The 25,168-nt window shown below is 38.3% G+C and overlaps 1 protein-coding gene and 1 long non-coding RNA gene across 4 annotated transcripts in view; both read left to right on the top strand.

The window, feature by feature from the left end:
* si:ch211-236d3.4 (protein FAM107B) overlaps positions 1-16,843 on the top strand; it is a 35,693-nt gene extending 18,850 nt beyond the window's left edge. For 2 of the 3 annotated variants that reach the window (XM_051912042.1, XM_051912044.1), the window contains exons 3-5: positions 7,362-7,593; positions 15,020-15,176; positions 15,392-16,843. In XM_051912042.1, the coding sequence (XP_051768002.1) occupies positions 7,362-7,593; positions 15,020-15,176; positions 15,392-15,508 (506 nt within the window). In that variant the 3' untranslated portion in view covers positions 15,509-16,843. Of the gene's footprint in view, positions 1-1,075; positions 1,282-7,361; positions 7,594-15,019; positions 15,177-15,391 lie in introns of those variants that run through there. The other variant, XM_051912043.1, reaches the window with a different exon arrangement.
* Positions 16,844-20,324: 3,481 nt separating this feature from the next.
* On the top strand, positions 20,325-22,009 carry LOC127522275 (uncharacterized). Its single transcript, XR_007932555.1, has 3 exons — positions 20,325-21,361; positions 21,553-21,609; positions 21,836-22,009. It is a non-coding gene; the product is annotated as an uncharacterized LOC127522275 (long non-coding RNA).
* The last annotated feature ends 3,159 nt before the right edge of the window (positions 22,010-25,168 follow it).

Raw genomic sequence — 25,168 nt, 5'->3', positions numbered from 1 at the left:
AATGTTTATAATATCTTCCTGCCTTATACTGTAGTCACATTTAGCAGATTAGAGCTGGCCGATAATATAGTTTACATTGTGCGACGATACAAGGAATCAAGCAGTTGAGCTATATAGGCTAGTATATATTGCCCTATGTGAGTAAATATGTATGCAAAGCTTATATACAAAGAGCTGGGTGATAATATAGTTATATTTTATGGCGAAATAAAATAATCATTCAATTAAGATTTGGTAGATAGTATCGCTTTACATATGTGTGTGAATATGTATGTGCACTGTATTTATGTGAATAAAGTTGGATCCAACTTTATATAGAGAGCTGTGCGATATAAAAAATCACTCAGACGAGATTTGCTATATAGTGTATATTGCTATATGAGTATATTCTATGTATGCAGATAAAGTAGGATGTACTATAGGCTATATAGAACATTTAATATATCGCTGACAATACATTTTTCGACATTATAACAATCAAGCAATTGAGACTTGTTATATAGTTAATTTAATAGCCTGTTATTTAATAGCCTATATAAAACATTTTTTTTTTCCTGACAAAAATAACTATATTGTGATATACTGTTACAATGATATGAAATTCCTCATAGCATGGTATACAATTTTGTTACTATCATCCAACCCTAACATATTCATACTAGTTTTAATATTGAAATCGTTTTCTTATATAACTAACAAATCTCCCACAGAAGCCCTATTTCCAGTGGGGGAAAAAAAATCATTCCATGGATTATCAAGTTAAGATGAGTCTGACCTGATGGTCATATCCAGAAATGTTGTTTCATGTAATCTTGAATGTAAACATGAACATTGCGTGCTCATAAGATGATTCGCTCTGTATGTGTATTTATTTTAAATTGCCCAGTGTGTGAGTTTGTGAATGATGAAATCTTCTTGGTAGACCAATGGTTAGTGTGAGATTTAGCAGAAGAGGGAGAGAGGGAGAGATTAAGCCCTCCACTAATCCTGTCAGACTCCTGAGAAAGAGAGTGTGTGTGGAAAAATAAAGTTGGGAGGAGCAGGAGGGGCGTAGCTTTGATGCCCAGTGGTCACATGACTGTTTACACTGTGAGAGAGGAGGCATGTGTGTGAAGAACAGCAGAAACTCAGGAGAAACGGCCCTCACATAAACATGTAGGATATCTCACACACACATACACGCACACACAGGCAACAGCAGGATGGACCAGAGAGTTGGACACAGTTTGTATCCCCCTGAGGGCCAGCCCAGCAGACCCAGAGATGTGCTTGTTAAGTCAGGTAAGACAGATACAACAGACTGCGGCTGAGATTACAGGATGCTGAACTGATGATGCTGTATTGTGCAGTAAAACTTTACCAGGGGTCTGTATTTGAATACCAAGGATAAGAACATTTTTCACTCTTATCATAGAAGGAATTTATAGAGTTGTAGTATTCATTGAGTTTCAATGTTTTATTACTATGTAACAACTCAGTTACAATGTAGTAATTGCAGATAAACTGTTTTATATTTAAGATACAGTCACACTGATTCATTTGCTTGCACATGCAAAAAATATTATGATCTCTGCCTGCTTTAAACCAGAAATTCCTGTTTTCAGGGTTAAATGTATAATGTTTTTGAGAACAAGTTGTAGTATATAAAAGAAAAACTAAGAAGGCAAAAGAATGATATAAAAGTCACTTAAAGAAATCAGTTCGTTGAGAAACAGGGAGCCATGCTTTCTCTGGGCATAGTGCCCAACTTCTTACTCATGGTGTTTTGCTGCACAGTGAGGCAACAGACTTCAAAAACTCTTTGGTAGCCATTAGAAATGCACAATTTGACATTTTCTGCATGTATTTTTGTCAGCTGGAGGTAAGCATCTGGAAATTTTTAGGTGTCAGTAACATAGGCTAAATCAATATCCCTGCATCTTAGTGACAGGAAGGATCATCTTTCACAATTTTGTTGTTGTAATGTTTTACCAGCAGTATCTTGCTTTATGTTTGTTTTAGCCGAAAAGCGCAAGGTCCACAATGTATTTCTGCCTGACCATGATCGACACCAATAAACCCAGCTTTGTGTATTTGAACAGTTATCTTAAATCATCCATCTCAGACTACCCAGCTTTTAAACAAACACGCCTTTCACCAACATATCTTGGAAGTCTATTAAGCAATTTCTATGTGAATTAAACCTTGAAGGGATAATCACCCAAAAATGAATATGTCATCTTTTATTCACCATCATGTTGTCCCAAACCTGTATGACTTTCTGGTAACACTTTATTTTAAGGTGACGTAGTTACACATTACTACATGTACTTACTATAGTAGTAGGTAAATTAAATTAAAAAAAAAAAAAAAAAGTCAGTGACGCCCAAAACATCATTGTACCCCAATGACTTTCATTGTTTTTTTTGTTTTTTTTCCCCCAAATATATTTTTCTGTGTTTTCTACAGAATAAAGAAATTCATTCTGGTTTCGAACTACACAAGTGTGAAAAAATGACAGAATTTTTATTTTTCATTTTTCAGTGAACTATCCCTACTGTCTCTTATGTTCTCTTCTGTTGTTCTCTTACTATTCTATTATATTCTATTCTGTAATTATACTCACAAAAATAGCTTAGGAAAAAGAGAATGATCCAAGTTACACAATCTAAAGGTAGAAAAAGATTTGTAAAGCTGCATGTTCCTCATAAAAACTGTTTTTATTTAATCTTCCAGTCTAGATTTAGATTCTTAAAATAGGTTATATTTTGTTATTGTCCATAGAGACTGCTGCGTTGTTTCTTGCTGGGCACCTTTATAATGCTAATTCCCTGTCTGAAAGCTGTGCCTAAATTTTATGGCTTGCCAAGGACCAGTATTCAGCAGGGATTATGGGAAATAGCACTGCACTTCCACACAAACACACACACCCATGGGAGAATGGGATCCCAGGGCATCCTCTGAGAATGCTGATGTCGCCATGACAACTGTCAGCATTCTATTTGTATACAATCCTATCTGGGAACAAACTTCTTATGTAACAGAGTTTTTTTTTTGTGTGTGTGTGTGTAAACAAAAATGGTCTTTTTAATGCTGAATGCCTGGTGATCAACAAGACAATATGTATTTAATGTGATGCAGAGGAATCTAAACTGTAATAGTATTGCCTTAACTATTTATTTATCTATTCATTTATTTATTTGTTTGTTTATTAATTCATTCAGCCTATTTTAAAGATTAAAAATAAGTTTCAGTTAATACAAAATGAATTTGGATACTTAAGGCACATTTAAAAATTTTGATCCGAAAGAATGGAAGTTTGCTGTTTTTAAATTCTAATATGATCCAAATTCTGTTTAAATTCTAGTGGAAAATGTTCATAGTTAAAATGATAAAATATACTGTTGTTATTCTGCTAGGAGACCTGTGTGATTCTGAGGGGAAATTACTTCATACATCCACTAAATATCAAAAAAAAGTAAAGTTCTTAGAGCATCACTTCATGCGGTGTTTTGCAATCTAATTCTTATATTTTAAGTGTGACTTAAGTGTCCAAATACTTTTTAGGACCATTGTATTTCAAAGTGCCATGGTAATACCATCTACTGAAGCATAGTACTGTACTTTCTTGAAAGGGTTAGCATATTAGCACGCATTTAATTATAGTAGGCCATACTGAATCACTTTCGGTTATGCTGGGTATATAAGGAAACACCTGCTGTAGCCACACACAAACAGACACCACACAAAATCTAATTAACCCCATGAGGTATCATCTGCAATTCTTGGAAATAGACTCAGATCTGATCAGCAGAAGCCCATGACTTTCCTGTCTGTGTGACTCCTGGCTTTGTGGAGGATGTTGATAAATACATTATGCCCATAATAGAGGGATATTCACTTTCAGAGCAGACACAGTCCACCCTCTGCTGCTCTTCACCATGTTACTGATCCCTAATCAATGAGATCAAGGACAGGCTTCCAGAACCCCAGATTATGTAGCAATACAAAACATATTGTAGCGCTTGCTTGTGTATATGTGTATGTGTAAGTACTTTTATCCCACACTGAATTCTATCTGTAAGCTCTGAATAAATACACAGAAATCTTTTGTATTTCATAACCATGACGCAACATTCTCCATGCACAAAACATTGATCTTGGCCACACATATGCTCACATTGTTCACTCAGTTAACAGCAAGCAGATATTGCAACACATTTATTTGCCATCACTGTTTAAAAGAAACAATATTTACATACACAAACACGAAAAGAAGCAAAATTAAAAAAAAATTTGGTGTCCACTGAACAAGAGATATGTTGACTCTATTGTTTGTTATGTAAAAATACTTATTTTGAGTTTTGTTTTTTGTAATAATTATGTGAATATTATATAATTTTTATTTTATTATTCCATAGCTACATAAGCCCACGTACTGTGTAGACTCTCTGACTCCCTTGTGCCAACACACTCTCTGTCCAACCAATGATTATGGATTCATAATCCTCACAAACATGAAATATCTCTTTTAATGGATTAACAGCATTTAGTATAACCCAAAAAGGTCATATCAGTGATATTAGTCCATGGACTGTGAGAGATTTACTTTTAGCTTTATTTTCCTGATGCATATGACATTTTCATATATGATTTGATTGTGGAAATTGCTTCTAGGGGAAGAGAAAATAACTATTTTGAGTACAGTGGTCAACTATGCAAAATCTAAAAAATTGTACATTTTCTAAAAGAAAAATGTGGTGTTTATATGTAAAAAATGCACTGCCACAATGTATTGTTGGTTACATGCTGAGCAGCATGTTGCTAGGTGGTTGCTGAGGTCTTCTGGATGGATGCTACTGTAGGTGCTTGCTACCGGCCCAAGTCAAAAGAACCCATCACCAAGTCTCTATGATATTCTGATATAATACTCTGATATTTTCTTACTTGAATTATCTGCCAGGTGACAAAAGTCACCATAAATCCAATCACACCTCTTCTCAACAAGCTGCATTATTTGAAGTATCATTCATATCTGCAGCACGAAGTGTGGGCCAAAGTATAGTACTTGGTTGGTTTGTTCCCTTACCCTTACAAAGTACACTATATTGCCAAAAGTTTTGGGACACCTGCCTTTACGTGCACATGAACTTTAATGACATCCCATTCTTAATCCATAGGGTTTAATATGGAGTTGGCCCACCCTTTGCAGCTATAACAGCCTCAACTCTTCTGGGAAGGCTTTCCACAAGGTTTAGGAGTGTGTTTATGGGAATTTTTGACCATTCTTCTAGAAGCGCATTTGTAAGGTCAGGCAGTGATGTTGACGAGAAGGCCTGGCTCGCAGTCTCCGCTCTAATTCATCCCAAAGGTGTTCTGTCGGGTTGAGGTCAGGACTCTGTGCAGGCCAGTCAAGTTCCTCCACACCAAACTCCCTCATCCATGTCTTTATGGACCTTGCTTTGTGCACTGGTGAGCAGTCATGTTGGAACAGGAAGGGGCCATCCCCAAACTGTTCCCACAAAGTTGGGAGCATGAAATTGTCCAAAATGTCTTAGTATGCTAAAGCATTAAGAGTTCCTTTCACTGGAACTAAGGGGTCAAGCCCAACCCCTGAAAAACAACCCCACACCATAATCCCCCCTCCACCAAACTTTACACTTGGCACAATGCAGTCAGGCAAGTGCCGTTCTCCAGGCAACCGCCAAACCCAGACTCGTCCATCAGATTGCCAGACAGAGAAGCGTGATTCGTCACTCCAGAGAAAACGTCTCCACTGCTCTAGAGTCCAGTGGCGGCGTGCTTTACACCACTGCATCTGACGCTTTGCATTGCACTTGGTGATGTAAGGCTTGGATGCAGCTGCTCGGCCATGGAAACCCATTCCATGAAGCTCTCTACGCACTGTTCTTGAGCTAATCTGAAGGCCACACGAAGTTTGGAGGTTTGTAGCTATCTGCAGAAAGTTGGCGACTTCTGCGCACTGTGCGCCTCAGCATGTGAATTTACGTGGCCTATCACTTCGTGGCTGAGTTGCTGTTGTTCCCAATTGCTTCCACTTTGTTATGATACCACTAACAGTTGACTGTGGAATATTTAGTAGTGAGGAAATTTCACGAATGGACTTATTGCACAGGTGTCAACCTATCACTGTACCACGCTTGAATTCACTGAGCTCCTGAGAGCGACCCATTCTTTCACAAATGTTTGTAGAAGCAGTCTGCATGCCTATGTCCTTGATTTTATACACCTGTGGCCATGGAAGTGATTGGAACACCTGAATTCAATGATTTGGAGGGGTGTCCCAATACTTTTGGCAATGTAGTGTATGAGTAATAATACTGAATATAAGGGGAAAAAATGGACTTAGCACAAAAGAGTCTTTCTTTAATTTATGCAATTAAATACTTAGAATATAGGTTTTAAAAAAGGAAAAAGGTTTTATTTACATGCTTGAAAGAAAAAGGAAAAAACCTTTGGTGTAAACTTGCTAACCTCTGATACCAAACCACAAATACTTTCACATGCATGAATTCCCTTCATCATCTTACCTGTCATCATCAACATCATTTCATCCTTGTCCTCTTCTCGTGCACTCTGATTGAGAAGTGCTAAGAATTGAGCTCAGCTTTTTTAATATTGAATGGTGGAGACTGTCTCTGGTTCCTCCTCCAAGCATAGCATTGTTCAGAGCAAGCTTCAATGCATATGACACCTGATCTGCTGTCACTTTAGCACGGATCACTGCACTTTTAATCTGTCCTATCCTGAGAGGAGTGTCTCTACCCATGATGCAGTTGGGCTGGCTTGCATTATGGATCTGGATACACGTTTGTCCTTTTATGGTGATGAATTACAAGCTTGTCTGAACCAATACTATTTAATAACCTCTGCATTTCACAATTTATGACAGGAAACTCGGTTTGCATTTTGGTGACTTTTCACAAAAATATTGTACCACATAATATTTCACAACAAAATCAAATACATTTTTGCATTAAAAAAAAAATCTTTCATCTGTGTGTGATGGTGTGTTAGAGGTGGTGTAAAAAGTCTCCAAATAGCTGGACTCAGCAGAAGGAAATGAAGGAAAGGAATTTTCTCCCAAACCCAGAGGAACGTAAACACGCTGAATGTCCACCTGCTACTTTCAGGAAACCTGCTTCAGCTCACATGGAATCATTTAAACTGGAGCAGAGATAAGCTGTTTGTAGTGGTGAATGTAAATGCTGGCTCTCTGATGTAGGTTGTTTATGCTGCACCATCCCACTTACTGCTGTTTATGTTATTCTTTTGCTCCCAGTAAAAAGAAGTCAGGAAGGGAAAAGTTATTTCCTTTCAACAAAACCCTTCCTCTCACATTGTTTTCTTTCTGTCCTCAGCCTCAGCGTATGCCGATATTCAATGGGAACAGCCTCATCAGCCGAAAAACCCAGACAGGGATCCATTTGGTTACCCTCATCGCGAGATCCCCCCATTGGCCAGTTACGCTCCTCAACCTGATTACATGACAGGAGATGATGATCTCATCAAGCCCAAAAAGCTGATTAATCCAGTGAAAGCCTCTAAAAGCCACCAGGAGCTTCATCGGGAGCTGCTTATGAACCAAAAACGGTATGAGGATACACAAGTGTACAGTACATACACACTCTTGCATGGATGACAAATCCTGTGCAAACTGTCCAGGATAGCTTCTGTGATCATACTTTGCAATCTGATAGTAAGCCAAAAATAGACTGATTGGCTTTTTCCTGCACATTCCTGTGAAAATAGTATACTTTAAGTCCCTCTGGGTGAAATCATCTGCTAAATTGCAAGTAATACTCATTACATACAGAGTGAGGAAGCGTCTTCTGGGGGTAGGTGATGTAGGGCAGAGCGGAGCACAAACTAACACTTTTTTGGCCTTCTCAGTTTAAATCAACTTGGGGTTTAGAGTATCGAGAGAGGAAAAGAGAAAAAAACCTTGGTTTAGTTCCCCGGCCACACTGCCACTCATGGTACTGGATGCTCCTCTGTGGATGGCTTTTTACTCCTCCGCCACCTGGGGAATGGCTCCTCCAGCTGTGTGTCTATGTTTATGTTTTAAAGTCACGCGCCCTCTAGCTGGCGTAAAAATAATGACAGTGTTGTGTTACATCTGTCGTCATGAAATGACGTATGACTGTCGATACCAATTAAAATGCGTGTTCATTTAAATGCAATGTGTGGACTTTTTACACCATTTGTCCTATTTCCGTTTAGCAAAACTCATTTTTTTATTAACGACTACACCCACCCCACCCCTTGAAATGACACAAAGGTGAGTAAATGATGACAGAATAATCATTTTCAGGTGAACTAACAGTTTAAGGATATGCTTAGGACTGTGTTTTTGGACAGGACAAACATGTGCTGGAATGATGGTCACCAGTTGCCTACTTACTTTCCCAGTACATCTGGACAGGTTTTGGTTGATATTTTGAACATTTTTGTTATTCTGAACAACCCTTACTATATAATTTCAAACTTACTAAATGTCTTTAAAAAAAACTATTTGGAGCATATGACTTAATAATTTAATTACTTTTAACTTCTAACATACAATTGTGCATCTAAAAAGTTTTCAGCAAGAATAAATTAGTAAGTAAAAAATAAATCAAAATCCCCCCCGTCTGTGCTAGCACTTTGATTAGCATTGCTCAGTTGCTTGGTAGCAGCACACTACAATGCCACCCCCCACTTCTATAATACCAGTAAATGTGATAAAGGTGAACACACTCTCTCTGTCTGAGCAGAGGGGTCTAAAGCCCTCAGGAGTGGGCAACAGAGCCCCTTTATCCTTCCCTCTCTTTCCATTCCTCTCTTTCCTAGACACAGTAGAAGGTTTAAGGTTTAAGATTTAAAGAACACAAGGCTCAGCCAATTAGAGATACAGTGTTCACATCCCATGCGGTTTCTGCATTGTGTTTTCACACAAGGAATATGAGCACTTATCTAAAGTGGCCAACAATAGAGCTTTGCTGTTTATGCCCCAGATCCTGTGACACAGCAAACCCAAGAACTTAGAGTGCTCATGAGTGTGTTGTCATTTTCAACTGTAAAATTTTAGACAGAAACAGGTCTGTAGTTTACAACAGTGTTGGAGAGCAATTAAGATGCACACATTGTGGCTACATACTATTGTGTTAATCTAGTTCTGTACACAGATTTTGGTTGATCATGCAAGTGGTAAGTGCATGGCAGTACGTAGCCTAAAAGTAGCATCGCTAATTTGTATTGCAATGAAACATCACAATCCGAACTGGGCAAATGGGCATTCTGGTTCATTTTAGCATTCTTGCAGTGTAGCTAAATACTTTTTCTGCTAGCTGCTATTGGCGCATTCAAATCATGTTGGAGTGATTGTATTTGCAAGTTGATCACAATGAAAACAGCAAATAATTATTTATTTGAGTTGTCATAATGTATTCTAATTATAATGTTGATGTGACCATTTAGTTTGTAGCTCAGTTAAAGCTAGCCAGAGCTCATTCAGTTGGTTTATGAGGAAATAAATGTAAGTAAATTACATTGTATTTGTCAGGAAGTGAAGATGAATATAAAATTCTTCAGCAAATCCATGATTGCCATGTCATAATTAAATATCATATGTAGGAACTTTTCAATGTGGCATATCCTCATGCAGTTCCCAGCTGGTTTCCAAATTAAGCTAAGCAGGATTCAGCCTGGTCATTTCATGGATGGGAGACCTCTTAGCAAAGGGGATATTTTGGCCTGTTTTCACAGACAGGGCTTAGATTAAGCCAGGAGTAGGCCATTTAAATAGCTTTTATAAAAATGCCTTAGAAAAAAAGCATTACTGTTACATTTTAGTCTGGGACTAGGCTTAAGCCTTCTCTGTGAAACCGGGGCAAATATTGTAAAAATGCACTTTGGCTTAATCTAGGATCCTGTCAATGTATAGGTTGTTTCTCAATCTTCTTCCTGGAAAAATTTGCCCACTGGTCTCTATCATCATGGCTTCCTAATCATTTCCATGTACATAGATCAGCTACATCACAGTGTTCCAGTCCCAAACGGCACCCTAAGCCCTCATTGTCTTCCTCTGTGTCTATACTTTCGTGACATAAAGCTGCTTTGACTGTAGAGTAGAATATAGCGTAGAGTATAACGTTCAGAATTTTTTATTGGTAAGAGGAGGAGTTGTCCTCTGTCCAGCAGGTTGAATCATCAAATTAGTTTAGCTACTTTCAGTTATGAGTAGCTTTGCAGGCTAAAGTTTTAAAATAGCTTCCCCAACACGTTAATACACTATATTGCCAAAAGTTTTGGGACACCTGCATTTACGTGCACATGAACTTTGATGACATCCCATTCTTAATCTGTAGGGTTTAATATGAAGTTGGCCCACCCTTTGCAACTATTACAGCTTCAACTCTTCTGGGAAGGCTTTCCACAAGGTTTAGGAGTGTGTTTATGGGAATTTTTGACCATTCTTCTAAAGCGCATTTGTGAGGTCAGGCCGTGATGTTAGACGAGAAGGCCTGGCTCGCAGTCTCCACTCTAATTCATCCCAAAGGTGTTCTATCAGATTGAGGTCAGGACTCTGTGCAGGCCAGTCAAGTTCCTCCACACCAAACTCGCTCATCCATGTCTTTATGGACCTTGCTTTGTGCACTGGTGCGCAGTCATGTTGGAACAGGAAGGGGCCATCCCCAAACTGTTTCCACAAAGTTGGGAGCATGAAATTGTCTTGGTATGCTGAATCATTAAGAGTTCCTTTCACTGGAACTAAGGGGCCAAGCCCAACCCCTGAAAAACAACCCCACACCATAATCCCCTCTCCACCAAACTTTGCACTTGGCACAATGCCGTCAGGCAAGTACCGTTCTCCTGGCAACCACCAAACCCAGACTCGTCCATCGGATTGCCAGACAGAGAAGCGTGATTGGTCACTCCAGAGAACACATCTCCACTGCTCTAGAGTCCAGTGGCGGCGTGCTTTACACCACTGCATCCGACGCTTTGCATTGCACTTGGTGATGTAAGGCTTGGATGCAGCTGCTCGGCCATGGAAACCCATTCCATGATGCTCTCTACGCACTGTTCTTGAGCTAATCTGAAGGCCACATGAAGTTTGGAGGTCTGTAGCTATTGACTCTGGAGAAAGTTGGCGACTTCTGCGCACTGTGCGCCTTAGCATGTGCTGACCCCGCTCTGTGATTTAACATGGCCTACCACTTTGTGGCTGAGTTGCTGTTGTTCCCAATTGCTTCCACTTTGTTATGATACCAGTTGACCGTGCACAGGTGGCAACCTATCACAGTACCACGCTTGAATTCACTGAGCTCCTGAGAGCGACCCATTCTTTCACAAATGTTTGTAGAAGCAGTCTGCATGCCTAGGTACTTCATTTTATACAACTGTGGCTGCATGGAAGTGATTGGAATACCTGAATTCAATGATTTGGAGGGGTGTCCCAATACTTTTGGCAATATAATGTAATTGCCAGGACTAAAATCGTCAGGAAGGTGGTCCTCTAGGAGCAGGATTCGACACCCTTAACTTTGACCAACATGTAGTACCAGTACTAATGCAGCTATCTCATGTGCTAAGACTAATAGGAACCAATGGAGTTAAAGACAGCATGAATAGAGGGCCTCTTTATTAGAGGCTTTCATTACAGAGAAGAAATCGCTGTTTGTGTGGATACATTCGTTAGTGTGTGCACTCTACCACTATGAAACACTTTAGCCACAGAGAGCTTACTGGCACAGTGCCGTGTCGGCCATTAAGCAAGTATCTTTTAGTTACTGTTGGCACTTTTGCCTCTTTGGTGCTGAGAGACCCTGCAGAAGACAGTCAATCTGTAGAGGACATTAAAAGAGAGAGAAAGGGATGGGGATCTAAAATCCACACAGATAACGGCGGGCATCAAAGCTGGCACAGTGCACGCAAGGGTGGCAGAGGAAATAGGTCACTTTCAGAACAGTGCCTCTTTTCTCAAGCCTTCTCTAGATAAGCTTTTTATGTGGCAGTGATAGAGCTCTTTACGAAAAGTTAAACTAAACATTGAAAAAAATCAGTCAGGAGAAGTGATGCTAAAAGAAGACACTAAAAGGGGAGAGACTAATTTGGCTCATATGTCACTGTTAGCCATGATAGGAAAAAAGACACCATCTATGGATCATTTCAGGAACAGGTCGATGCCAGTGATCCGAGCAAGGTTCAGCAAGTGACTATTCATAGCCGAGAGCTGAGATAGGACTAAAGACCAGCATGTTATTATTATGAGGGCTTTCAGGAGCTGTCCGGGGGCCTGGTGTCTCTCTTGTTATCTTCATTAAATGTCCCTTGTGTTTATTTGTTGTTGTCTGGCTGTCTCTTCAGCTTGAAGGACACCATCTAAATTAACAGGGATGCTAATTGGAAATCCCAAATCTGCTGAACTCCACACACACACACACACACATACACTCACTTCCTTTCCCTCCTCTCAGCACCCGTGGCGCCACCTCCCTGTGGAGCGAACAAGCTCACACGTAATTTAATTATCAGTCTGTCTGTGTGTGTGTGTGTGTGTGTGTGTGTGTGCATATGTCTATCCTGGCACTAAAGTTAATAATTATCACGTGTGTTAGCAGCGGCTTGGCACCTTGAGAAACAGTTGTGAGAGCTTAAGCAGCATTGGTCAGAATTGATGAAATATATATTCAGCCAAGCTGCACTTAGACAAACAAGCACACAATTCAGATGTCAGGTCTGTCAAAATGAGCCTATTATAAATGGGATTGGCCTTGACTATGACTAAGATGGAAAGTCACAACATCAGCAACATGAAGGGAAAGAACAGCAGGAAACTAATGGATATTCTGCCACCTTTTACAGTCAAACATCTCTACATATTTTCACAGCAGGCTACATTATAACAGATTACCATATATGAATAATACATTTTTTTGTGTGTGCATTCACACCTTTTCTTTTCATTAAAAACAAACAAATAAGTTTTACAAAGCACACTAATCTGATTAAACATGACAATACTGCCACCTGCTGGATGACTTATGGACTGCAACAGCTAATAATGTGTTTTCTATTCTATTCTATTCTATTCTATTCTATTCTATTCTATTCTTGTTAGGGGTTCAAGCACGCAGTGCTGAAACCCTATTGTAATTGTAAGGATTTTTATTTACTTTTTTTTCTGCCTTAAAACTGATCGGGCAGACCAAACCGTAAGGCCTAGAGCAGTGGTTCCCAAACCTGTCCTGGAGGACCCCCAGCCCTGCACATTTTGTATGTCTCCCTATTTCTGACACACTAATTTCAGGTCTTGATGTCTCTACTAATGAGCACATGAGTTGAATCAGGTGTGATAGATGGGGGAGACATACAAAATGTGCAGGGCTGGGGGTCCTCCAGGACAGGTTTGGGAACCACTGGCCTAGAGACTTGAAACTTTGTCAAATGGTAGTCTTTGTCAAATGGTAGCTACTCAGATACCCGGACTTGTCCAAATTGGCCAATAGGTGGTGCTACAGCGATCAAAACACGATCAACACGAAACTGCTCATGACTCCTAGACTGTTTGTCCCAGACTGTATCTTATGTGTCTTAAGTGTCTTATATCATTGGAATCCTTGGCTCAAGACGAACAAAACGTATATCTCCAATTTCATTTCTGCCAAAAAACATTCCACCATCTTGGATTTTGTCCAAAACCTACTTTTGTGTCCTAGGTTTTTTTGCCCGATCAGAACCAAACCTGGAGTCTGAATATCAATACTTATAAAAAAAAAGTTGAAATTTTGCTTCACAGACACTAAGGGGCGCCAAAACGCTCGAAATGGCCCGGGCCACTTTTGCTAAAATGACTATAACTCTTGAACTCCAAACTCGGTACACATGTATGGGCTCAGTCTTTGGTCACGATAAAAAAAAATCACATTGATTGAACACTAAGGTGCCACTATAACAGGAAAAAAAACACATGAAAACGGCTATAACCACCTGACTGTTAGCCCGATTGACTTGAAAATTGGTATGCAATGTCTTGGTCCAAGGTGCCATGACAGTCTATGAGGACATTGGCGTATTTCAAAAAACATGGCCGCCATCAGCCAACAACTTTGCCTCAAGAACCATTGCTCTCAATCAAATCATTCATTAAATATTCGCGATTACGTGAAAAACCTACTTTTGAGAACTAGTCTTAGGTTTTTCTCCCGATCAGAACCAAACTAGTGCAGTACAATTCTCTGGACTCTCCTGATCAATAATTATCAAAAAAAAAAAAAAAAATTGAGGGTGTGGCAACATATACCCAAAAGCCTATAAATCCTAAACGAAAACTCAGAACGTCACGAAAAAATGCAGCATATGACTCTAAAGAAGCATGCCAACTTTTATGGAGATTGGACCATAGGTGGCGCTATAACTGTTAAAAAGCTTTTAAAAACATAAATTTCCTATGGTAAACTGGCTGTAAATGGTCTTTTCCATCTATGATTGAGATGGTTATAGGCTTGGCAAATGAAACAAAATACCTTTTTACGCATGTGCTTAAAGGCCTTGAAGCGATTGAACCCCTGATAATTGCTGCTTGCAGCTATATTTTTTCTTGTTTTTTCTATCTTTTTCTATTCTGTTTTGTATTCTGTATTTGTTTTGTTTACTCTATTCTTTTTATTCTGCTATTCTATTGTTTGTTATTGTTTTTACCATGCTGTATTTGCAGTGTGATACTTCTTTTATTTGCTTTTTATTTTCATTTGCTGTTTTCGATTCTATTCGATTCTATTCTATTCTTTGCTGTTTGTTGTATTCCAGTCTTTGCTTTTTACATTCTACTGTGGTCTATTGTTTTCTGTTCTATTATATTCTGATTCTAATTTTAATTTCTATTCTAATTCTAATTTTTGTTTTATTCTTTTATTCTAATCTAATTTCTATTGTATTCTGTTTTTTTTTCAAATGTGCTCTATTCTATTCTATTAATTATTTTTCTTGTTAATTCTTTTCCATTTTTCTTCTTTTGTTTTTATATACTACTCAGAGGTATTAGTGTGGAGAATAAGCCAGAACTGCAGCGTGTGTTGGAGCAAAGGAAGAGAGAGCAGATGATTAAACAGAGAAAGCAGGAGGAGGAAGCCAGGAGGAAAATATCTCCACTGGAACAGGAGCTTCTCAAGAGACAACAGAAACTAGAGGAGGTATAGAAACCATACAATCATACAGTATTTCATACGGACCTGGACTAATGAGGGTCAATATCCTCTTTTAGTATTTTTTGTACTTATCATACTAAACCATCTGTTTTTATGTATATCCTATTCAGCTGCAAACCACCAACCAAATATGTGCTGAATATCTGACATTTATCTGTTTCTTCTTCTTATCTGTCTTTTTGTGTGTGTGTGTACTTTAGCTGGAGAAGGAGCAAGCAAGACTGGAGGAAAGCAACTGCAGCGCCCCGGAGTTCATCAAAGTGAAGGAAAACCTGAGACGAACATCGTTTACAAGTTCTGGAGAGAAGGAGGTGTAGGGACACAGACTGGATGTGTGTATTTGTGCACAGCCAGTAACATAGAGACCTGCTGCAGCTCCTAAACACCACCCACATGACTGAGCTTCTCTACTTCCTGTCTCACACCAACAACACCTTCACCGCTCCCTGTAGCAGGTTTAGAGAGGGTCGAGATAAGGACAAGACCCAAAGGGCCTCTGCTACACCTTCACGTCACGAAGAGGTTGATGCTCGAGAGGTTTAGGAGACTGCAGAGAGAAAGAGAGTGTTGTTTTTTCTGCTCCGGATGGGACCTGATGGGTTAAAGTTTAACTGTTCAGGCTGCTTATGAGTTTGTGTTTATGCATGGATGGACAGCTATGTTCTGGTTCTGTCACATTAGATGAAAAAGTGAAAACAAGGTACAAGGAGTAGTTTCAGAAGTTTATAAACAGTCTGTTGCTCTCTAACCGAAAGGCAGAACATTTATAAGGCGACAACTAGACAAACATATCAGTATTACAGACAAATTATTGCTTATTGCTTACCAAACCGCCAAATATTTGTTCATTGCCTACTTTTAAATATTGTCTCTTATACTTAACAATCAGCACTTGTCACTTTTAAATGAAGATATAACAACTACTATTATTTTCAGCCTTCATCACCCTTGATTTTAAGACAACCAGTAAACATTGATCATTACTACAATGATGGCTAAAATGATGATGCACCATTACATGAAGCTAACTATTTAATTCGGCACATCAGAGAGTTAATCCTGTGTAAAAATAGAGAAGTTGTCTAGTTTGTGCTTATTCCAGTGCCTTTGTTTAAGTATTGCAACAGTATGGGTTGCCTGACTGTTAATGTGGTTCAATGTATGTTGCACAGAATTTTGTTCATATAGTCTTATCTTTATGAAATGTTCCATAATATGGCTGCGTATCAGAAAAAGTGACATTTCTTTCAACTTATTTGCTGCTTACAAATGAGAAATAGAGCATAAAGCACTAATGGCTGAAACCGTTTCAGAACTGAAAGGTATTTTTAAAGTGCTATATCATATGATTTATTTGATTTTATTTTTTTTAATTTTGTTGAAGTCATGTTTCCATTTTTTCCCCCATACTGTTTTAGATCGTTTGGGCTTTTAAAGCACAAAGTAAAATTGAAATAATATGTAATTGCTGCCTTTTCTGGCCCCTAAAGCCATTTGGATAATACAACAATCAATTTGTTACTACAATTCAATGTTAATTTACTTATAAAAAAATATATAAGGGTAGGCTACTTATGTTTTTTGTAGCTTTAGCCATGACCTTTTGATTGTAATAAACAGAGAACTTACACAATAAAGAAAAGGTAAACATGCTTCATAAAAAACAATCAGCTTTTTGCAAAACACACACTTGCAAAGAAAACCATCTGAACCATCTACATGCACCGACACATTAACAATAAGCTATCAAGTTCAGCTCTGTTCTATTTAGATAATGCCAGCTCCGTGTCTGCAGGGCCAGGCATCCAGATTTCCCCGCTTGTGGAATTTCACAACACAAACCTCTAGTGAAACAGTAGAGAATAGTGTGTGTGTGTGTGTGTGTGTGTGTGTGTGTTGTGAATTTTAACTAAATGCTCTAAAAGTGAAGTGGCGTGATGCTACAGGAGGTCACAGGGCCCGGTTCAGGGTTATCATGCTCGGTTTCACTTAATGGGTCCTCGGTGGAGTTTTTTTTCCACTGATGGAAATTCTCCATCTTGCCCTCCATCCAGCTTCTCGATAGCTTCTTAATTAGAGGGACAGGTAACACTATATCCCGAATCACAAGACCCTTTGTCCACAAAAACACGCTATCCACCTCTAATCTGTTTAATCCCTAAGAATCTTCAGGATCCGATTTGTTGTGCTCTAGTAAACAAGGGCTAAATTGTTTGACGTGAGGCAGTTGTGAACCTGAACTGAACGATGGCACACCTGAACTACAGGCAACACAACAGCCTGAACATGAACACAGTGTTTTAGGGAGATGCTACAAGTGCAAATGCAAACCAGGCCAATGCATCTGCTATGAATCATTATTAATATTTTAATTTTAAACCAAATTAATATTTGATCTATTGAATCAAACATGTAAACTACAAAAATGATAATCAATTGAGAAGCACATTCAGCCATTTTATATTTTAATATTTTATTTTTGAAGGATAGTTTATGTTTACACAAAACCTTAAAGTTACACTACCGTTCAAAAGTTTGGGGTTGGTAAGATTTTTTAATGCTTTTGAAAGTCTCTTATGCTCACCAAATCTGTATTTATTTGAGCAAAAATATGGTAAATATTTTTACAATTTAAAATAACTGTTTTTTTCTATGTCAATATATTTTAAAATGTAATTTATTTTGATGATGGCAAAGCTGAATTTTCAGCAGCCATTATTCTAGTTTTCAGCGTCAAACGATCCTTCAGAAATTATTGTAATATGCTGGTTTTTCTTATTATTATCAATGTTGACAACAGTTGTGCTGCTTAATATTTTTGTGGAATCCTTGACACTTTTTTTTAGGATTCTTTGATGAATTGAAAATTCAAAACAACAGCATTTATTTGAAATAGACATTTCTGTAACAATGTAAATGTCACTTTTACATGAACATTTTTTCCACAGAAGATATATGTACATTTTATTGATAGCTAAAGATAGTTTCAACCAGTATAACATAAAGTGTTTATAAAACAAATTGCCTACCCTTTAGGATTAGTTTACTTTAAAATGAAAATAAGAAAGAAATGTATGCAGCTTGAGGGCGAGCAAATAATGACAGAATTTTCATTTTTGGGTGAACTATCCCTTTAATAAAGGCCTTCTAAAGTGAAGCGATGCGTTTGTGTAAGAAAAATATCCATATTTAACACGTTATAAAGTAAAATAACTAGCTTCCGCCAGTCCAGGGAGACTGCCGCCAGACAGCCTCTCGCAGTTCAAAACGCTTACACTACGTCATACGCCTTCTGTATTCAACGTACAAAACAACCGTAACTGACATTGCGTCAGTTACACTTTCTTCGTAAGTTGAATACGGAAGGCGGTCTGGTGGAAGCAAGTATTGTTTTCCTCTACACTATTTTCACCCTTTTCTCTCCATGTTGCACAATCTATGGAATGCCAAGTGGCACTCACTGGTATTGCGGTAGTGCCATATGAATTACAGCCAAGAGGTGGCAGCATAAACACTTCAAAGACCATTTGAAGACAATCAACTTTATAACTTTTTAACTTTATAACATGTTAAAAATAGATTTTTTTTTTTACACAAACGCATTACTTCAGAAGGTCTTTATGAACCCCCCGGAGCCGTGTGGAGTACGTTTATGATGGATGGATGCACTTTTTTGAACTTCAAACAGGTGGTTTCCGTGCACTGCCATTATAAAGTTTTGGAGCATCAGGGTGATTATTAATATAACTCCAATTGTAAAGAAGAAAGTCATATACACCTATGGCTTAAGGGTGAATAACATGGGGTGATTTTCATTTTAACGTGTACTAATCCTTAAGTTAGCATAATATATGTGTCCCAATTCACCACATGTAAAGACTGTAAGTAGTATAACATTCAGTAACACATCTTAAGACAATGGCTTCTTGTTTGTTTCTTGCTGCTGGCTTGCCCTGTGACCAGTGTTTACTTCTCATAGTTTCTGATAACATCTTAAGATGTGCAGTAGCTTGCCCAGTGTTGGCTAAACTGAGCTTTGGTTTATGTAAATGAACATTCCTGTTTTGGCCCAGTTCCATCTGTCAGGACAGATGCTGAAGGTCACACCCCTCTGAGAGGGCTGCTGTGGGAGGGACTTGAGTCTCAGGTGTGGTACAAAGCAGCAGGACTCTGAACTCAGAGCTGAGATGAGACATGGGGCCATACAGACAGGTGATACTAACGCTACTCGTCCTGATGTTTGTGACCTACATCTGTGAGGCAGGTATGGGAAACTTGTGCCACTAACTTTTTCTTTTTATGTTTTTCTTATTTTACGTATCTTTTTCTTTGTTTATGATAATGAATTGACAGTTTTTAACATTAATAAAAGTAATTTATTTATATATATATATATATATATATATATATATGAGATTTCATACTATTATTTATATTATTGTATTTTTTATATTTATATTAACATTAATTTTAATTAACATTTAAATTAATCATTTGTGCAATGCATTTGTGTACATACATGTTTTTACATTGTACTTATATTTAAAAAATCCTTGCATGTAATTACAGCTATTTTTTGCTCTCTATTTACATCTATAATTACCCACCCTTTAACCTATCAATCCCACCAAACCTGTCCCTAACCTTACCTGTATCCCTCCTCAATAGATGAAAATGTGTTTTGAAATGCAAATGTGTTTTGAAATACAAGAAAACAATAAGTACACTGTACATAACTTTTTTTTTTTTTAAGTATATTCTTATTAAAGAAACCTAATATAAAGTGTGACCATTATTATTAACAGGGAAAGAACACACACAATTAGTTACATTTTAATTATCAGTAACCTACAATAATCAGGGAACAAGATTATTCTGATTTTTTTCTGAAGGGGGAAGAAACTATTTGAGATTTTTACAGTGTAGAAGTTTCCCTACGATAAACTGATCGTTTCATTGGGTTGTTTTGCTTTAGCACTGCTCCGGAAGTCTTCTGCAGTGGATTTTCTGAGGTCTGGGAGAGAGAAGCGTGCAGTGAGATGTCAACACGGAGGCTGTAGCTCTGAAGACAGTGACGCAGAAGAACTACTGGAGGCCAACTCAGATTACGTGAGTTGACTACAAACGCACGGAAGCTAATATCAGCTATTTTTTTTTTTACATTATAGCTGCTAATATTTAGAGATCACATTGAATATCAGCCAGTACAAAACTTTTATTTGTATAATATTGGTGGTTTAGTGAGACAATCTTAGGGGTCTGAACTAGGGATGCACCGATACCATTTTTTAAGGACCGAGTACGAGTACCGATACTTTTTTCTAGTACTCGCCGATACATTTATACATTTATTAATTTCTCTCTCTCTGTTTTTTTTTTTCTTTTTTTTTGGTGATGTTGCAGTTTTTCAAGCACAACACAATGAGACTAATGAATGTAGGACAGCTTCTTTATTATTACTCTAATGAAAAAAGTAATATTTTTTATGTGCTTGTCACAAACTTAAAGAACAAAAATTTCACAGTGTCCAATAACCTTCAAAGCATAATTACCAATATATATAATTATTGTTATATAAAAAGAAATTTTCAAACAAATTACAAACAATACAACAAATACTATAGAGATACAAATTAAATAAACTTGTTTTTCAGATACAGTAGGTTTATTTACCATGTATACATTTATTTAACATATTTTGTTGTTTTATTAACATTAATGACAAATATAGGCTACGGTCCCTTTAAGACCGAATCCATGGATACTGACACGTATCCTGTTTTCACCCAAATGTTTACGTCCACTTAAGCCATAAGCGACTGTATTTACGTGAGATACTCCACACGATGGACATTTTGACAACTGTGTGTGCATTTGACCATTCAGGTGCGAGGAGAACTGATCGCGCGCTGTCTGAGAGAACTGGGATCGCGCGCAAGAAAGAGAGAGCGCGCGAGAGGGAGCGCTTCTGGTCTGTGTTATTCAGCGCGATTCCGCCTATCCCGCCTTCACTAATCCATAACGAATTGTGATTGAAAGCATGCAGTTCGCAATGTGTGGGTTGTCATCATTAATTTGAAGTATTTCCACTCCCTTGAGGCTGACATTGTTTCTGCTGCTGCCGCCGGTGTCTCTGTGCACGGAAAATTCTGTCAGTTACGTCACGTGAGGTATCGGTCTTTGGTATCGGGGGAATTTTTACGAGTACGAGTACAAGTACATGAGCTTGGTATCGGCCCGATACCGATACTGGTATCGGTGCATCCCTAGTCTGAACCCTGTTTTACTGAAAGATGTATTTGATATGTTTTGAAACTGAAAAGCACCTCATGAAAACTGCTAATCTATTTTCACTCATCAGGAGCAGGACAACTCAAAGATGTTCTTTAATGGTGGATCTCAAGTAGGGGTGCAGATGGTAAGACTCAAACACAGATGGATGGATGGATGGATGGATGGAAACACCACAATTCCAAATACATAATTTATGCATGGATATTGTTCCCTGGATAAAAAAAAACTGTACTGTATGTCCAGAGCTTGCTCAAATGTCTCAATTACTAACATGTAAAGTGGAATGTAACTCAATCCATCCATTGGGGGCTTCTCTGAACTTCTTCCTTTTCTCTCTGCCTAACTCTCAGAGGCCTGACGGTGAGCCACAGGGAGAGGGCTCAGGTATGTAGCCCTGTGGCTCATGGCTCCAGGGATGTGAGTGTCCACACGGTGGGAAAGACAGAGAAAGCCTGGGGGAATCTCCTCTGTACTGCATCATTGGATATAAGCACAGGTGCTCCAATGTGGAATAAAGTCAGATACTATAATAATATCTTAGAATGAAGTGTCTTAAAAATAAGAATAGACTCCTAAAGTGTTTTTGAATGTTATTCAGTCTGAGATGGATAAGTTCTCATGTAATTCTAACATAGATGTGGTGATGCCAACTTTGGTGCTTTTTAAAGAATGCTGCTGAAAGCCTTTACCTGTTGTACAACCTGTTATGACACTATAGTCATGGTGCTAAATTGACATTATTCATTCTAGAGGACAGTATTTATATTCTATACAAATATAATGAATAAATCTAAAACAATATAACTATATAATTATATATAAGGTACCTCAATGCTACTATGTTACATATTACATACAACAGAGGTGTAAAGTCCAGGGGTCAGAAAGTAAAAGTCCTGCCATATGTTTATTCCACCCATGAACTCAGCCAGCTGATTTTACTAATTAGTTCTACCTCCTGGCTGAAAAACTGTGCTAATTAGCAAATCCAGGTGATTGGAACAAAATACTGAGGACTTTTACTTTCTGAACCTGGACTTTACGCCTCTGACATACAACTTTTTTTTTCCTGGTGGCAAATGGGTTAATATATTCAGCACAGGCCTACTCGGATGCAAAGAAATCTCTGCTACATAACCATCAATTCATATCTTAATTTACTTTACAAAAAGGTTGTCATAAAATAAAAATATGTCATGGAAAATACCATGAACGCATTACAATAAAATTTAAATATGAATATGCTAATCATTCAGTTCCATGGTATATGTCAAAGTACCAAGGTATTGCAATGTAATACTATCATGTTCAGGCCTGTGTTGCTGTTTATGTCAGTTTATCAAAACACACACAGTACAACCTCTATAATTAGACATACTGTATTTCATTTACAGTGTAAAGACTATATTTTTACCAGATTTCGTTTCTTGCTTCCTCAGTGCAAAATTAAAAATAAAGATTAACTGCTTTAGAAATATTACATATTTCCATTTTCTGCTTTGTATTCTGATTTTAATGTCTATATTCAAAAGCTTGCTGACACGCTAACATGAATAAACAGCATTATCTGCATTTTTGCTGGAACATTTTATTCAGAAAACTATATTAAATGTGTTTTATGCTGCCGAACAGTAATATACTGTAATATTGCCCATGAATTTGGACAGACTCAAGGAGATAGTGGAAGACAGGGAGGCCTGGCATGCTGTACTTCATGGGGTCGCAAAGAGTCGGGCACGACTGGGCGACTAAACACACACAACAGTAATATAAACCTTGACTATCAATTTGGCTGAAAAACTGTTTGCTAGGTTTTGATTGTCTTCAGATGGTCTTTGAAGTGTTTATGCTGCCACCTCTTGGCTGTAATTCATATGGCACTACCGCCATACCAGTGAGTGCCACTTGGCATTCCATAGATTGTGCAACATGGAGAGAAAAGGGTGAAAATCGTGTAGAGGAAAACAATACTTGCAATTTTGATATCTACACCTGCTCTGTGGGACAAACAAGGACACTTTCTTCTTCTACCTGAGCAGGAATGTTTAAGAATGTTGACAGGTAAAGCTTTTTCACAGGAACACCAGAGAACCTCGGCCCACCTGACACCACTTCTTGCGACTGTGTGTGGCGTCCCTGGTGGCAGGTTGCTAGGCGATGCCAGACATGTAAACATGGTGAGGTGTCAGCTATACCGTGGGAGACAGAATGCTTCAGTGATTTGAGGAACCAGAAGGCAGGAGGGCAAGCCGGGGCCATATGAACAAATTTCAGGAGGAAATGGAACACCCTGGAGCCCCACAATAAAAGAGCAATACAAACTCTGCAGAGAAGTTTCTGTATACTAGCCTTCTGCCAAATTACACAAATGCTGAAATACGACAGGCTAAAAGGGAAAATTGAGTATATACTATAACAGATGTGGGTTTATGTGAAGAAACAGAAACATAAATGGTTTGTAAGAGTAGTTTTATGAGACAAAAAGTCTGACATTTTAAAATCAGTTTTAAAATAAGAACAATGCAAAACCTGAAATAAAAATATAATCCACCTGGGTGCTATTTGTTCATATAAATGTGCCATGAAGCTATAGCTTTCCAAGACAGTTGTAAACATGCTAAAATGCTTGACAGATGTTTGTAAATCCAGCAGGCTAGCTCTACACTAGTCTGTTTTTTAACCAACATCACTGTACCATTTGTTCCTCATCTAGTTTATTGCTCTTATAAATGTAAAAAGTATTACAATTTTGGACATTTTGGAAAGTTTAGACATTTTAACACAAACTTCAATATTCGTTGAAACAATAACACCACTTGCTAATTTAAACGTGCAAGCGTGGTGAGGTTATGTGACAATCATGTAATATGCTACTGTTTTAAATGTTTATCTTTGCATATTGTATAATATTTCAAATAAGTTTCCTACTTTAAAAGTTAGTAAACAAGTGTGCCACATAAGTCCTGAAAAGTGAAGCCAAAGCAGGTGGCTGTTTGCAGTACAGGCCATAAACCCCGCCCTCTCCATGTATTGTAATGGGACGTGAGACAAACTAAACAGTCAAATATTTTTTTTTCCAAAGATGGTTTTCATCATTTTAGGCAGTTTTTATCACACTGATGCTAGCTGAAGTGTTCGTTCTTTAAATAAGTTTGGTTTTAGTTAGTTATTTGATGCTATAAAAACGCGTGTTTTGACGTCATGATTGACAGCTGAGATTGACAGCTTCTCTGAGCGAAGTCATCACTGAAGCATCAACTGACCTTTTTCTGGATCTTCGGGAGGATATTGGAGCTTTAACTTTCATTTCTACATTTCCAGAACTGTTTATTTCACACCGACATAATGAGTTGTTCTGCAGTATTAACCGATTCTGCGGGAGTGTGGGCGGGACCTTGACATCGCGGCTCCACTTCGCACTCACTACTGCGCAGACTCGAGATTCAAGAAATCAGCGCCATATTGGCACACTGGCAGCTTCACAATGGCACCCTAAACCCTCACAGTCTTCCGCTGAGTCCGCACTTTCACGACGTAATGCCGCTTTGACTGCCGGGTAAAGTCCTCTGCGTAGCTCACAGTCTTGCGGGCTCAGCAGAAGTGCGTATCGAGGGCGCATAGCAGTCGCAAAGGGGGCGCTCACGAGCCCCCTTCTTTAAGCTTAAATTACCAATGGGACACCC

This window comes from Ctenopharyngodon idella, chromosome 11 (assembly GCF_019924925.1).
Source record: "Ctenopharyngodon idella isolate HZGC_01 chromosome 11, HZGC01, whole genome shotgun sequence".
NCBI lineage: Eukaryota > Metazoa > Chordata > Actinopteri > Cypriniformes > Xenocyprididae > Ctenopharyngodon > Ctenopharyngodon idella.
This window is presented reverse-complemented; position numbering and strand designations above follow the sequence as displayed.